Genomic DNA, 16,718 nt, shown 5'->3' with positions numbered 1-16,718 from the left:
TAAGAACATGAATCGGCCTGTTATAGCCCCACCATGAGGCTGATTGATAAGTGGAATTTCTTCCTCAGCCTAGTGGGAATGTGTCTGTGCATATTTTCACGGAAATTGCACGCTGTGTCCATGATTTGTGGCATTTTGTTCAAAACGGACCAATCCTGCAAACTTTGGAAGACAATATTAGCCAATGGGGATGGAATGGGGACGGACGGACACACACACGCGGACAGACGGACGGACGGACGACGTGCAAAACATGCTCTCTCCCCATGCCTTCGGCCTGGTGGAAACAATAAGCAAGGTACCGTAGTGGTCCTATACACATAAACTTTAGGATAACAGGCAGACAATGAACCTTGCATCTGTCTAAAACAACATGAATGTCTAAATGACATGCCATACATTTTAAACTAAGAAAAAGTCTCACACTGTCTTTGTGTATGCAGATCAGTGGTTCTCAAACGTTTTGGTTTCAGGGTGTTATGGTTTTATGGCTATTATGATGATTCAAATATATCACATATATTGAGGCCTGTATATTTGAAGGACTGTGTCTAGTGGCTACTACTGTTTGCCTGGACGATTGTGGCTAACCCTAACTCACCGCATGACAGTTTGACGTCTCTGGACTTGGAATGTGTTTGTGAGCGCTGTGCTAAAACAGATGTCCCATGGTACTGATGCCACACAAATATAGTATTCATTCAATGTTGTAATTTTTGGTGACACTATGGCGTATCTTGCACAGAGTCACGACCACCCTTCCTGGCAAAGGAGTGGCTGGGTGAGCCATCTGCCTTGGCCATTAAGACAAAAGCGTGGACTGTTTAAAATGTCATCCATGATTGTTATTGACCCAATTTGTGAGAGCTTCTGTGGAATCTGTTGTATTGACCAAAAGGATACAAGTACCGTAATTTCCGGACTATAAGCCGCGGCTTTTTACCCATGATTTGAGCCTAATTTGGCTTATACAACGGTGCGGCTAATCTATGGATTTTTACAGCTGACGCAGAGCCATCTAAGGCTCTGAGCTAACGTAACGGCCACTAGGGGGCCACCTGCGGCTTATAGTCCGGTGCGGCTTGTATACAGGATTTTCCCTAAATTTGGCTGGTGCGGCTTATAGTCCGGAAATTACGGTAATTGATCATTGTATTCATGTATTCCAGACTGTGCTCTTGAGATGATGTCGTAATGTCATGCGATTTTGAAATTATGTTTGAGAGATGTCTTTGTGAAAGTCTCCAATAAGTAATGAACGGCCACGGGAGCTAGCTTTCGCTTGGCAAATAATCTACTTCTAATTCAACACTTTGGACGCTGTCATCGGGAAATTCTATCACAAGGGCTCCCCTGTAAATAACATTTTCATCCAAGGCACCCCTGCATTACATTGTTAGAACCTTACATTTATGTCATAGAACGAAAATACATTGCATGGATGCAACTGGGACATATCCTCAGTGATGTATCCCCTAAAATAAAGGGATTTAAGATCAACTTTCGGTCCAGGACTTTGTCACTCTTCAGCCCCCCATATAGCCGACCCTGATAGCCGCACGGACTGGCCATTGGACTGGCCCCATGGAGTGAATGGAGATGTTGTGACTCTCCTTCAATGGTTCTGGATGGTACATGTATATTGTATAACGTACAGTACCTGGTTACAGTCGATCCTGACAGACACTTTGGAGACCACAGTGAGGTACTCTGGGATCTCTATGTATGGGATCTACATGTATAACGTACAGTACCTGGTTACAGTCGATCCTGACAGACACTTTGGAGACCACAGTGAGGTACTCTGGGATCTCTCGCGTCAGGCCATACTTCTCTGCTCTGGCTATGACCACACTATCCTCCTCAGAGCCTAGACGCACACGCACACACACACACACACACACACACACACACACACACACACACACACACACACACACACGTTGCTATTTTATGTACTATAACTTCCTGTAAGAAAGTGAGACAGGAGGTCAAATAACCGCCAGCTGAAGGCATTAATATGTATCGATTTTACTCTGGCTTCCAACAGTAATTGATTTAGAGAGCAGGGACGTGGGGTGGTTTTGTAAGGTAATATTTTTAAGTTCCCAAAACAGCTGTCTGTGTGCATTCCTTTTAAATTGTACATACACTATGGTATTTTGTTTTGTGTGGGTGGGTGAGTGGGCGTGTGTGCGTGTGCGTGCGTGAGTTGGTGCGTGTATGCATGCTTGTGTGTGTATGTGATGTGTATGTGTGTGATGTCATGGGGCCTGTACCTTCATGGTACTTGTAGTTGTGACAGCACCTCTAAGGCCCTTAAAACAAGGCTCCGGACTTCCCAAAACAAACTGATCAGGCTATACTACTGGGCCTCATCCCCCGAAACCCACTGGCCACTTTGACAGGCTGGAATGGCTTAGGGTTGACGACAGAAGTATATATAGAAGTGTATATTTGTACGTCTCTAAGGTCACATTCATACCAGAGAGCTTTGCTGCGATTAAAACAAATTCTGCTGCGCATTTTCAGAAAGTGCACTTCGTTTGGCAGGTGTGAAGGCTCATTCGAATCGTAATGCGTATCAAAGAACCGCATTATACTCCGAGCAAAAACGGGGGTTTCGCTTCGCTTCCAATCGCACTTGATTACGATTCGGTGCAGGTGTGAATGCAATCCGCAGTAAATAAAGGAAATGAAGCAAACAATGTGGCGGGTGAGGAGCTGAACACAGTTGGAGACGGAGAAAGCATATTTTACGCAGCGCAAAGATGTCCCGTTACCGTGGATAGACGTGGTCGAATGAGGAGACTGAAGCCCTGATCGAAATGAGGACGAGTACATTAATCAATTGCTTAAGAAAGAAGAACACTGCAGTGCAGTGTAATAGTATTATAGCCTACAGAATATTCTGTCTGTCTGTGCGTGCCGTAAACATGGAGTGCTGTCACTGTGTGGGGACTAGTGGGGACTGGAACTTTCATCTCAATAAACGTGTAAACATTTTGCGCTGCTGTCTGTTATATCAGTGCGCTCAGCGCTGTGCCTGCATGCCCAAAAGAACAGTGTGTGGCACTGTGGCTGCGTGCGTATAGTGAGAGAGAGAGGGGGGGGGGTCCAGTCCCAGACGACACATGCACGTTATGAGTATAATTTTATCACAATAGATTTCACTGTGTTGTAGGCTGTGTTGTAGGCTAGGTTTATGAATGGAACACATTGATAAAGGTCCCCCCTGCGCCGTTTCCAATTGCTACGCATGACAGTGTGAAGGCAAACCGCAGCAAATTAAATATGCAAGAATCCCAAAATCTCCGCCCATACGCATGAGTCTACCGAAGTATTAGGTGAGAATGTGACCTAAATGTTATGATAAATTGAAAACGCTGGACCCTCTTGAAAACAAGTGTCATGCTTTATGGTGTCGTCCACTCACAGTTGAATCAATCAATCAATCTTGTGTGTGATGTCATGGTACTGTACCTTCATGGTACTTGTAGCTCTGTGTGATGTCTTGGGGACTGTCCCAGCCCACAGCCTTGGTCAGGATGACATGTCCTATGTGAGTCTTGTCCACCCGGAACGTGTTCAGAAGGCCGTACTTGTCCCTCTTCCTGAAGACCAGGTCACTGTTCACCTGACGAGAGACCGCATCACTGTTGAATTAGACTCGCGTTGCCAGACAGTCGCCTCTCGCAATTTTCGAATGCTTCCGCCATACAGTCTGGAGAACGGAAGCTCTGATCATGACGAGCAAGCGATAAAGAGGAAGTGAAGCCTCCTCCCCACTTTCATTTCTTCTTTACAGTCGCTCAAATTTGTCCTAATATAAATGCTGCTTAGCAGAAATGGAAGTAAAACAATAACGTAAAGATATTATAAAATATATTATTTTCGTGAACCGAAATGGCAGCTTCCTTGTTCGTATTTCGGGAGGTGTAGTTCCTATATAGCATTCGGAGATTGGGGAATATTTGTTTGGCTACGCGAGACTACTATTAAATCACCATTTATCTGAGACGTGTGATGGACCCCAGGAAGAATAGTATGGGTGTAACGATACATACAACAGTGATACGATACGTATCAACATACATGGTTAACGATGCGATACATGGACGATATTGGTTCATTATGGCGATATGATACGATTCAATGATTTAAAATCGATGCAGTTACCAAACAAATTACATCTGTGTGAAACATGTGGACAGTGGAGGTTTTTTAAGGGAAAATGTATGAATATTGGCAAAAACATATAGACATTATATTTTGAACCCATATGGACAAACACATACCTTGACATGAGCACATACAATTCACACAATTCACACTGTGTGTTTATCAATAGACCAAGAGATATTGAATGGAGTAAAAGTAAATAAATTGTAAATTGTAATAAAATCGATGCAGTTACTATATTGTTACATCCTTAAAGAATAGCCATGGTTAGGCAAGTGCTAATTGGGATCTATAATAATAAAGTAAAGCAAAGACCACATCACAATTAAATCAACATTTGTCTGAGAGACTACATCTGTTACAATAAAATCACTACTGTAAACCATTTTGGGTTGGCCACTGAGTGGCGCGCTACGAGCTTGTAGGTCTGCTATTTTTGAAAACTGTCAGGATTTAGAAGACATTTTTTTAATCTGATCTCAGGTCAAAATGCGTTAAAGAACCACCATTCTTCTGTGCGTTAGAATCTGATCTCAGGTCAGAATGGGTTAAGTGTTCACCAGTCAAACCACATCACTAAGCAGACACACTGTGCGTACCTCAGCGAAGACGAATGCAGCGTCATACGGGTGACTCATCAGGCCGTTCTTGATGGCTTTGACCGATGCAGGACCACAGCGATAATGACCTGAAACATACAGCAGTGTGTTACTCTCTGTCTGTCTGTGAGGTCTTTATGTATTGAGCGTGTATACACTCGATAAAGACCTCACGGTCGAAGCGCTGCATACCTGTGCTGTTTTGTCGCTAAATAATTTATAATAATAATAATAATAATAATTTTGAGCTTTCAAAAGTGAGTTGCAAGCCCCCACTTTGTTCATGAACACAATGATAACCATCCATCCATCCATCCTTCCATCCATTCATTCATCCATCCATCCATCCATCCATCCTTCCATCCATTCATCCAATGACATAAAATAACTTCTGCATTGTTCCTATATGAGCTAATAGTGGTACCATCGCTGGTCTCTTGTGGCGTGGCGTCCACAGCCTGCCAGCCTCCCAGTATGGCCTCAAGGTCGTGCCTGCCCATCCACGCCTCATTCCAACAGTGGTAGTTCCTGTGGAAACACACATCGGTCGCATCAACATTATTAGTGATAGTAGTAATATCATTAGTATGATTTTAATGTTTCTAAAGAACATGTACACACCTGCATGTAATACTATCTTATTTTCCTTTCGGCTTTTCCCTTCAGGGATCACCACAGCGAATCATCTGCCTCCGTCTCACCCTGTCCTCTGCCTCCTCTTCTCTCACACCAACTAACTTCATGTCCTCTTTCACTACGTCCATGAATCTTCTCTTTGGTCTTCCTCTCTAGGCCTCCTGCCTGGCAGTTCCAACCTCAACATCCTTCTACCGATATACTGACTATCCCTCCTCTGTACATGTCCAAACCATCTCAGTCTGGCCTCTCTGGCTTTATCTCCAAAACATCTGACATGTGCTGTCCCTCTGATGTACTCCTATGTAATACTATAATCACTAAAATAACTATAATGTTTCTGAAATAACATTTACATACCTGCTTTCACCGACGCAAACAAATAATCACCCAGTGTCAAATTAAACATATTCTGTTTCTGATTAGTAGTAATAATAGTAGTAGTAGTAGTAGTAGTAGTAGTTAATAGTTTAACTTCACAGACAAACTGACCAATGGTACAGAGAACAGACACGATTGACAGTTGTGTAAACCAACCAGATGGAGTCTCTGGTGTTCTTTTCATCAGGTGTTCCGTCCTGCATGAAGATGAGGTCGGTCTTCAGGTTGCCAGTGTTGTCATGGGCTGAGCTGAAGTTTGTTATCACTCTGGCTGGAATTCCCAGGCAACGCAGGACTGGTTGTACAAATAAATACATGAAGTTGGAGACTGACAGACAGACAGACAGACAGACAGACAGACAGTCCCACAGCGTGTGTGGGTCCTTGAGGACATGTATCCCTCAAACAAAGCTGGCCTGATGGGCTTCAGTATTGTTTGAATCATCATGCTCAACCCAGTCTGTGTGTACTACCATCCGTCTCGTCTCTGCACAGATTTGATTAAAGGGCCTTTCAAATGGGAAGCGAGGATCGCAGGCGTTGTTGCCTGGATCAACACAGGTCTCCTCCAGGTCTGCTCAAGAGGGGCGCAACAACGCAAGCGTAAAAAATAAATAAACAGAATCCAGGTCTGGTGAGTCGCGGGCGTGTGCACGAAATAAACATGCACGCAACAAATTCACAGGACAGCGCTCACGTAAATACGCTTGCGTTGTCGCTCCGCGCAAAAACGCAGGTCTCATTGAAAATGAACAATAGGCACGATATATCGCTTCACGTTTGAAAGGCCCTTTGAATGGATTTGGCTGCCGGTCTGAACACGCAGATCAGATCTGGTCACTTGAAAACGGCAGTGTGAATGTCGGGCCAAAAGATCAGATTTGAGAAATAAATCCGATTTGAATCAGATTTGACTGAATGTGACTGCAGTCAGACTATAGATAAAGTGCCCCTCAGGGCACAGGTCTCCACCAGGGCAGGTCAGGTTGTGGCATCCTGGTGGTGCTATAATAGGCCAATGTGAAAAGGGTGCCATTTCTTACTCCTTGGATGGCAATTGGATGATTTGAGGCATTTTATTCCAAAAATGTATTTTGCTAAAATCCACCCTTTTGGTGGCTCTATAACAAGCCAATGTGAAAAGGAATCATTCCTCAGCCTAGTAAAATTGCACGCTGCGTTCATGATTTTTGTTCTTTGAAAACCATTGTTAGCCAATTAGGATGGAATATGAAATATCGGACAGATCTGTCTTGAACACATGACTATAGAGTAGTAGTGTGTAACGATTTGCGGGATTTTTGGACAGAATCTGGAGGAGTAATACCAAATAATGTGTTTTTCAAAAGTCAGCCTCCTGGTGGCGCTATAACAGGCCGTTCTGGAAAAGTTGGGGCAGAGGTTCATCGCTGGCATCCAGGGAGTGTGTGCAAAATTTGGCATCGAGCGGGTTAACGTGCCGGAGATTAGCTGGTAACAGACGGACGGACATACGGACACACGCACGGACTCACAGACACACGGACGGAGTGCAAAACATACTCTATCCCCATGCCTTCGGCCTGGTGGAGACAATGATGCCTTAGTTTGACTTGGTTCATCACGTGCAGAGAACAGCTGACATATAAACTCACATCGCGTCGCAGATGCAACCGTTGTGAGCTTATAGAGGTCTGCTATTCTCGACTGTTTCTCTGCTCGCGGGACACCTTCGCGGGACGGAGCATAAATTAGGCTTGATGGGCTGCAGCTGAGTGTGGACGTTCAGGCTCTGCTGTGGTGATCATATAGCGCTCCCTCTGGTCTGATGACAGTGACTCTAGGTGTGGATTTGAGGACAACTCTTTTGAATTGCTATTATTGTTTACACACAACAGAAACCAACGATTACATATTTCAAGGACATACTTATCAGTGTGATGTCGTCTGTTAAGGCGTCTATTGTCACTGTAGAAATGTGCAGATACCCTACATACACTTTTACTGTATGTATTACAATGTCCAGCTAATCATCTGGGGACCCTCCCAAAATCATGCGGGGAAGCCGCTGTGGGTATCCCACATGTTGAGAAACACAGGACGTGTGTGTGTGTGTGTGTGTGTGTGTGTGTGTGTGTGTGTGTGTGTGTGTGTGTGTGTGTGTGTGTGTGCATGATATTGACTCACAGGTGTTGAAGACCCCGGCGTAGACCCAGCACTGAGCGTAGCAGACAGGAACTCCGGTCTGGGCATACTGCAGGAGGATCTTGACGCTGCCGGTCCACAGGGTGGGAGCCACTCCCATGGAGTAGTCGTCACTCCAGTTCCCCACCAGCACCCCGTTGTCATCCTGGCTGTTCAGCTGACATGAGACAACAAACACACACACATTACACTTAACCACTGACTTAGAGCAGTCAGTGTTTCCCAAACTTTTCAGGTCGAGACCCAAAAGAGAGAGATGATTAGACGTTTGCCCGCGGAATCCAAACTAGTGAAAAATCTAGTGAAAAGATCTACTAGCTTGTAGATCAGATATTTTCACTACTTCTTAATTATTCATATTTTTTATTCATGAGATTTCTTAGATTTGTTTGGTTGTTTGTTGTTTTAAAATGTATTTTATTTTATGTAGGACAAGAAAATTGGTGGTTACTGTTTTCACTGTCTTCCCCACAATAAGGATGCAGGGGTTTAAGTGGTTAACATACATACTTTAAACCTGCAGTTGTTCTTAAACATTTTAATGTCACTGAACCCTAAATGAAAATGCATTTGGTCGCGGAAAATAATTTCTACCAGTGACCCCAAAGAAGAAGAGATAAATAACATTTTAGAGCTTGGCTCACCATGGCGGATCCCTTCCGGACCAGCTTGACTGGATCGGCTCTGTGTACGATCAGCATCTGAGATGCGTCCAGGAGGTAGATACAAGCATCCAACACTCCCAGCTCAAACTAGAGAGACACAGAGAGAAGATTGTGAGGAAGGGGTGAGAAATGGAGAGAGTGAGAGATCAACAGGAAAAATGGTTTTGCCCGTGCACGAGTGCGTGCGTGTGTCTGTGTACCTGTCCATACATCCAGCTCCTCTCAGTCACAGAAGTGGGGTCTCCCTGGTAGATTGTTCCCGCATCCTCCAGCACATACTCCTTCTTCTCGTGCTCATCTTCCAAATACACTGGATCACCTACACACACACACAGGCAGGCAGGCAGGCAGGCATATGTATTTTTTATACTCTTTTTCATTAAGAAGAGCTCTGAGACTAAACGACTACATTGGATCCATTGAAATGCAGATTCTTGTTGTCCATTTTCCGACAAGTAATGGTTTTGGACAGCGACGATGATATACGGTAGCCTACTAAAACTCACCAGTACACCAGGCATTGAACAGCACGTAGAGGTCCTTGGAGGGGTCCCTGCGAGTGCGGAGCATTCCGCTGTCGCTGGCGATGGCCACGTACATCTTGAACCTGCCCACGATGGCGTTTGCAGACGGCGTGATGCCCAGCGTCACATCCGCACCATCCATGCTCACTAAGCGACCAGACCAGTCCGTATGTTGGTCGTAAGCCGCACGGAGCCCGAAACAGAGCTGGATGAGTTGCTGACCGGGGGTTGGGTTGTTGCCTGCGTGGAAGGGGGGGGGGGGGGGGGGGGGGGTGACGGAAAGTAACGGGGATCTTCAGAAATGACTTAGGAATCTGGAGGCCCGTTTCAAGACCAAATAGAGGCCCCATATATATACCTAATAACCGGCACTGCCCTTTCCTGGTTGGCATCCTACCTCTCCGATCGACAACAATTCATCTCCATCAATAACTGCAAATCTTCCACTGCCCCAGTTACCCATGGTGTCCCCCAGGGTTCAGTACTTGGTCCCCTCCTCTTCATCATATACATCCTCCCTCTAGGTCAGATCCTCCGTCACCATGGACTTCAGTTCCACTCCTACGCCGATGACACACAGCTGTACCTTTCCACCAAAGCCATCACCCCAACCACACACTCCACTCTCACTGCCTGCCTCACAGATATTAAAACATGGATGCAAAATAACTTTCTCAAACTAAATTGCAATAAATCGGAAATCATCATCATCGGTCCCAACATCGGTCACTGAACATTGATGGATCCACTGTTACACCCTCCACCCGCATCCGCAACCTTGGCATCATTTTCGACCCCACCCTTTCATTCCTCCCCCATGTTAACCAAGTCACCAAAACCGCCTTCTTTCACCTCAAGAACATTGCCCGTCTCCGACCCTCTCTGTCATTTTCCGCAGCCGAAACACTCATCCACGCCTTCATCTCATCCCGCCTTGACTATTGCAACAGTATCCTCTACGGCACCACCTCCAAAGTCCTCAATAAACTGCAATATGTCCAGAATGCAGCTGCCCGCCTGCTCACCAGTACCCGTTCCAGAGACAATATTACACCTGTCCTCCGTGACCTTCACTGGCTACCGGTTAAACAAAGAATCCACTTCAAAACACTCCTGACCACCTACAAAGCACTAAATAACCTGGCTCCCCCATACCTCTGTGACCTCCTCAAACGCCATGCCCCCTCTCGCTCCCTCAGGTCTGATGATGCAAACCTCCTCGACGTCCCCAAAACCAAACGCCGTACGTGGGGGGATAGAGCTTTTGCCTTTGCTGCCCCAACCCTGTGGAATGCCCTCCCTAAGGCACTCAGAGATGCCCCTACCCTTCAAACCTTCAAATCCACCCTCAAAACCCACCTCTTCAAAATTGCCTTCCCTAGATAACCCTTTTCACTGTCTTTTAATGTTCTTTAGCTTTTAGTGTTATTTTTCCTTTTTCTATTAAAGTTGTTTTTAATTTGTTGTTACCTCTGTGAAGCCCCCCCATGTAAAGCGTCTTTGGGTACTCAGAAAAGTGCTATATAAGTTTGAGATATTATTATTATTATTATTAATATGACATAATTATCCTGTTGATACAGCCATATTGATACAAATAGTTTAGACTGTTCAATATCGCGCACATCGTCATTACTCTCGACAATTACGCAGCAACAACACCTCATCCTGTCGACCCTTCACAATAAACTTAAAGTGTCTCCCCTTTACCTCCCAATACCGCACATATTACCCAGGTTATTAACAGGAAATAAGTGTAACTTAACATCGTGGGAAAGAGTAAGGGTGGTGGGGGGTTGACTGATGTGAGCTTGGAGGCCCCCCTGAGGGTGGAGGCCCGTTTCAATTGAAACTGGTGAAACATAGTTAAGGCCTCCTATGCAACTGGGTCCCATCACAGGTTTACAGATAAGAAGTGTGTGAAATTATTTTTAGGGCGAAGGGGCCGTATAGACCACTTATTTCTTTCCTTGAGAATTCCGCCATTTTCTTCACAAAAGTGGTAGAGGGCAATGAGAATCCCCCAGGAACTGAAGTTCACAGTCATTTTGTCAAAAGACCTTTGTCAAAAGTAATTTTTTTCCTCTGAGATAGTAGAAGTAAAAGTACTGAAAATTGGAAATACTCCAGTGAAGTAAAAAGTACCAAGAAATTGTACTTGTACGTATAGAGGGTATGCACGTGACATCATCATCAAACCCGGAAGTTATGCAGGAAATGCCTACTGAGTGTCAAAAAACTACTTTCTGGCCTTGACAGCCCATACATCCAAACAGAAAAGTCCTATTTGATTGCATTAAACAATGTTAAACTCACTTTGACTGTTGCTTTGCCAGTCGATTCTCCACTCCATGTGCCATTCACTTTAAGCATGCGCATACACTCTATTACTTTCCACACAGGTGAAAGCTACATGGCAAATCATATAAGAGAGGAGGGAGGAGACATTTTAATTATCGTTTGAAGAAAATGAATGATGAGGAATCAAACTCCTCCCCCGATGTCAGGCAGTCGTTCCTTAATGAGACTCACTCTAATTAGTTCCCTATACTCACTCACTTACACGCACGCACACGCACGCACACACACACACACACACACACACACACACACACACACACACACACACACACACACACACACACAGACACAGACAGACACAGGATCAGCTGCATGTTCACTGTAGCACAACTCTCCATAATGACACCAAGCTGTCTCTCTAAGTGACAATTGATAACTTTATCTTGTGCACACAGAAAAGCTTTCTTTCTAAAGCAGGGCCATAAATATGGAGACAAATATAGAGAAACCAAGAGAACAGTGAGCGACTGACCGATCATGAACTCTAGCTGGAAGTCGTCGTAATGCGGGTAGAAGTCTCTGCAGAAGCGGATGCGGATGAAGAACTCGTGGCCGCGGCGCACCACCAGCCTGGGGTTGTCGTACTCCTTGGTGTGATGCAGGGCCTTGTTGTCATACGTCGTGTCTGGATAGCCCGTCCACTTGTTGTACCCGCGCTCACACATGTCTATGTCCTCCACGTTGAGAGCTAAGTCTGCAGAGAGAGAGAAAGAGTAGGAGAGAGAGAGAGATAGAGAGAGAGTGAGAGAGAGAGAGAGAGAGAGAGAGAGAGAGAGAGAGAGAGAGAATGTGAAGATTTTTGAAAAATCAAACGAACTAATTTTGTTCATGGAAAATAGTGTTAAGGCGGTTAAACTGAATTTGATGCTATATATTAACTAATCTTTGTTGGAACCCCCCGCAAGGACCCCTAGGGGTCCCCGGACCCCACTTTGAGAACCACTAACTAGTGGTGCACGGCCCCGATGTAATCGGTAGCATAATCGCATTCGGCCATATCGGCCATAAAAATGCCATATCAGTATCGGATCAGTCTCAAAATAATACAGATTATTTTCACAGATATTGATGACGCAATAATAATGTGACCGTTGATGACTGTCGCTTTTGTTTTGTGTATTTCTAATGTTTGAAGGTAGCATAATCCGTACAACATCGGAATCGGTCAGAATCAGTATCGGCAGATATGACCCTGCAAATAATCGGAGATCGGATATCGGTCATAATTTCATAATCGTGTACCCCTATACTAACCTTTGACTTCAGTATGTCTAGGTACCTGTCCAAATTTGGGCAACGTTTTTTCAGCCGGAAACACACACGCGCGTGCACACTCACATTGCTGGTGTCCTGGCCAGGGTGCTCTGGGTGTGACCGTAGGTTGCTTAGCGCCTTCTTCATCAAATTCTTCAAACTCTGGCAGGTCAAATCCATCATCTTCCTTATTGGAACAGTCAGGCTGCAAGATATACATGTTGTTATAATAACTGGATAGATGGAGATATACATGTTGTTATAATAACTGGATAGATGGATGGGCAGTCAGTCAGTCAGTCAGTCAGTCAGTCAGTCAGTCAGACAGACAGACAGACAGACAGACAGACAGACAGACAGACAGACAGACAGACAGACAGACAGACAGACAGACAGACAGACAGACAGACAGACAGACAGACAGATTACCAGTGAATGGTTGTAGCGCCCCTTGACTGGTGTCTTACGGATTGGTGGTCGATGCATTTTGTCTAAAGGTCAAACTTCAGTATATCACTCAAAGTTTGCTGAAATGAGAGAGAGAGAGAGAGAGAGAGAGAGAGTATGGGTAGCACAAATTATAGCACAAAGCTGCACATTCATAAAATTGCTGTCCTACAATGTTGATGTACTCAATTATAGTAATGCAAATGGTGTGTGTGTGTGTGTGTGTGTGTGTTTGTGTGTGTGTGTGTGTGTGTGTGTGTGTGTGTGTGTGTGTGTGTGTGTGTGTGTGTGTGTGTGTGTGTGTGTGTGTGTGTGTGTGTGTGTGCGCGTGTTTGTGTGCGTGCATGCGTGCGTGTATAAGTGTTTCTGACAGGAATACTATAACTCTGACTCATGAAACCTAACATGAGCTGAATGAATAATACAATTCTCAACCTGTGGAACGGGGCCCACCAGCGGGTCGTGAGGATATTTCAAGTGGGCCTCCAAAATAATTGGCAAAAACACTTAATTTTAATGATAATACACCTGCACAAAACACCTGTTTTGTAACAGTCAGTATTTACTGGTACCATTATTTACATTCTTACTAGGCTACAACTATTACTGCTAATAGGCTATAGTACAATATATTGCCTGTCTCGGCCAATAAGGAATGAGGAAAAATTGACAACTCTCTCTCTCTCTCATTTAACCCATTAAAACCGGGAAAGCATGTGCATGTGTCATTTTTCAGATTTTGGGGGTCCTTGACCTGAAATGGTTTAAGACGCACTGATATAGAAAAATATATTATTATATATTTTCAGAAAACCTTTTAAAGTTTTAGTTAGAAGACCTTTGTAGGGTCTTTCTTTCTTTAGTTTTTTTATCGCACAATTTTTGCAACTCATTGTTTTCACGGTTGTCCCGATCGGGCCGATCACGTCATTTTCAAATGATTCGGATCGGGACATCCCTAGTATCAATATTATATCCATGTCATGATATTAGACTGGATATTATCTGTGATTTGGGATACTGTACTATTGTGATATGGCATAAAACTGTTCTATAGGAAGAAATAGAGTCTGCAACACTGGTAGGAAAAACTCAGCTCAGCAACGTTTTGATCACTGGGATCTCCTTCAAGGAGAAGATCCCAGTGATCAAAACGTTGAATCAATAAACCAGTGGAGCTGAGTTTTTCCTACCAGTGTTGCGGACTGTATTTCTTCCTCTTGTACTGCCATTTGTCCAGCACCTGGGCTAGAGTGGATATGTATGCTCTATTACCGTTATAAAAGTGTTCTATAAAATATAAATATCGGATCGGGAAAAATCGGTATTGGCAGATTCTCAAAATCAAATGATCAGAATTGGATCGGGAGCAAAGAAACGTGATCGGGACATCCCCGGTTTTCACCCAATGTCAATTATCTAATGTAATCCTGGGCGCTAGACTCCCTCTGCCAAGCCGGGGAGAGCAACGGACTCTCATGTGTCGTAATGGGTTAAATGAAAGGTGCAGTATAGTGTGTGGGGTGTTTCTCACCTGAAGAAGAGGCAGGTAGTCTCTGTGGAGGTCAGATGAAGCTGTCACACTCACATCCAATGTCTGCACTGTTCCCCATGTACTGATTATATACACGCCCAGCTTCCTCTTCTCTGTCACACGTGTGCACGCAGCCACACACACACACCCTCACAGTGGTGGGAAAAGTTTTTTTTTTTTTTTTTTTTACTTGAGTAAAAGTATACTGTAAGTATACTGTGCAATGTAGAAATACTCACAAGTAGGGGCCTATACCCATTATGCAGAATGCCCCGTTTCACAAGGTATCTTGTGTATGAAATGTATTAATATATTTATATTTATATATTAATTATTATTATAATGTATTCATATATTATATAGCCGATTCTACAAGCTCAGACATCAAACTGTGGGTCCTTGACATGATAATGGCAGACATTCACTGGTCTGGGTCACCAGAACCTTCACAAGGTTGTCAAAGTTCAACATCCGCTCCCCAGAGTGGAACAGATTTTTTTATTTTGGGGTGATTAAAAAACAATAATACTCCCAAAAATCCCAATGTGATCCACTCCGATTAAACGTTTTTGTCTCTTGGGCTAAGTAAGATTTAATAAATCATACTTTTTGGCTAATATTCATAGAAATATTGCACGTTGATAAATAAGCCAAATAGCTCACAATATTTCCCACTGTAGTAACCTCACAACTAAAATGATTGATTTTTTTTATTTTTATTTTATTTTAGGACAGTGATTTTATGAATGCCATTTGTGCAAATAGCTTTGCCATTTATTATTATTCAGCAGTTAACACCCTGAGCGGCATAAACGGAGTTCTCCGTCCTATCAAATAGTAACACTCGACTCTCAGGACGGAGATTAATAAAAGGACGGAACTGTATTGATATCAAAACCGAGCGCAACGCTCCACAGGCTGGGAGTGCCTGTTGGGCAACATTCGATGTCATTTCCGGTTGGGACATCATCCAAAATGTTCCCCCCCATTTTAGTGGATGAGATAGAAAATCTTAAAACGTGAATAACTCTTGATCTAAATCAATCCGTCCAATTCTAATCAAAGATTATGTTTTAGATGGGCCATCGCGGTCCCGTCACTAGTCGCTTTAGAAATAATCATACCTCCCGTTGTTGTCGATCGCCTCAGGGGTGTTTTGGCTGTTGTGTTTTGACCCGGGCCCTCATGGGCCCTCATCAAACCCTGTACACTCAAGACGATCCCCACCACGATACCACCCTTAGATCTCCATATATGGAGCTGAGCTGTTCTGACATTCCATATGTTGTTCTGACCTCATCAAACCCTGTACACTCAAGACGATCCCCACCACGATACCACCCTTAGATCTCCATATATGGAGCTGAGCTGTTCTGACATTCCATATGTTGTTCTGACCTCATCAAACCCTGTACACTCAAGACACGCTCTGTATATGGCCCTCAGGCGTCTTACTGGTAATACAAGTGTGCACAGATGACCTATTCTCAGACAGAACAGGGAAGTGTGCAGTTTTGTGATTGTGCTGAGTCGATATTTGTTGTGATTAAGGTGACCCAGACCCACACACACACACACACACACACACACACACACACACACACACACACACACACACACACACACACACACACACACACACACACACACACACACACACACACACACACACACACACACACACACACACACACAGTAATCAATACCAACTCAATCTGTCTGTCTGTCAAACACTCTTATTGATCCAGTGTCTCACTAATACACTTAACTTCATAAACACTACTTTAGCTCAGATGCCAGTGCTTCACATTAAGGCCTTGATGCCAGTACTTCACATGGCTGTTTCAGGTACCTTTTCATTTCAAATGAGCTTAAAATCTCAAAAGTGTTCACGGCCCACCCATCTGACCACTTAACATGGCAGCCCAATATGCATGCACCTCTTGGTACC

At 44.1% G+C, this 16,718-nt stretch overlaps 1 protein-coding gene across 1 annotated transcript in view; it reads right to left on the bottom strand.

Annotated features, from left to right (window-relative positions):
* The window catches only part of LOC310867740 (coagulation factor XIII A chain-like), an 18,309-nt gene extending 3,489 nt beyond the window's left edge, over nucleotides 1–14,820 (bottom strand). Inside the window, exons 1-13 of the mRNA XM_083777860.1 lie at nucleotides 14,768–14,820; nucleotides 13,216–13,313; nucleotides 12,871–12,991; nucleotides 12,005–12,226; nucleotides 9,154–9,411; nucleotides 8,848–8,966; nucleotides 8,627–8,734; nucleotides 7,965–8,139; nucleotides 5,955–6,093; nucleotides 5,206–5,309; nucleotides 4,782–4,870; nucleotides 3,484–3,637; nucleotides 1,755–1,870 (exon numbers count right to left, since the gene is read on the bottom strand). Of these exons, the coding sequence (XP_083633986.1) occupies nucleotides 1,755–1,870; nucleotides 3,484–3,637; nucleotides 4,782–4,870; nucleotides 5,206–5,309; nucleotides 5,955–6,093; nucleotides 7,965–8,139; nucleotides 8,627–8,734; nucleotides 8,848–8,966; nucleotides 9,154–9,411; nucleotides 12,005–12,226; nucleotides 12,871–12,991; nucleotides 13,216–13,272 (1,662 nt within the window). The 5' untranslated portion in view covers nucleotides 13,273–13,313; nucleotides 14,768–14,820. The remainder of the gene's footprint in view (nucleotides 1–1,754; nucleotides 1,871–3,483; nucleotides 3,638–4,781; nucleotides 4,871–5,205; nucleotides 5,310–5,954; nucleotides 6,094–7,964; nucleotides 8,140–8,626; nucleotides 8,735–8,847; nucleotides 8,967–9,153; nucleotides 9,412–12,004; nucleotides 12,227–12,870; nucleotides 12,992–13,215; nucleotides 13,314–14,767) is intronic.
* Between the last annotated feature and the right edge of the window lie 1,898 nt (nucleotides 14,821–16,718).

Source organism: Protomyctophum parallelum (assembly GCF_964188405.1).
Source record: "Protomyctophum parallelum genome assembly, chromosome: 12".
NCBI lineage: Eukaryota > Metazoa > Chordata > Actinopteri > Myctophiformes > Myctophidae > Protomyctophum > Protomyctophum parallelum.
The sequence above is the reverse complement of the archived record's forward strand: the minus strand, read 5'-3'. Positions and strand labels throughout refer to the sequence as shown.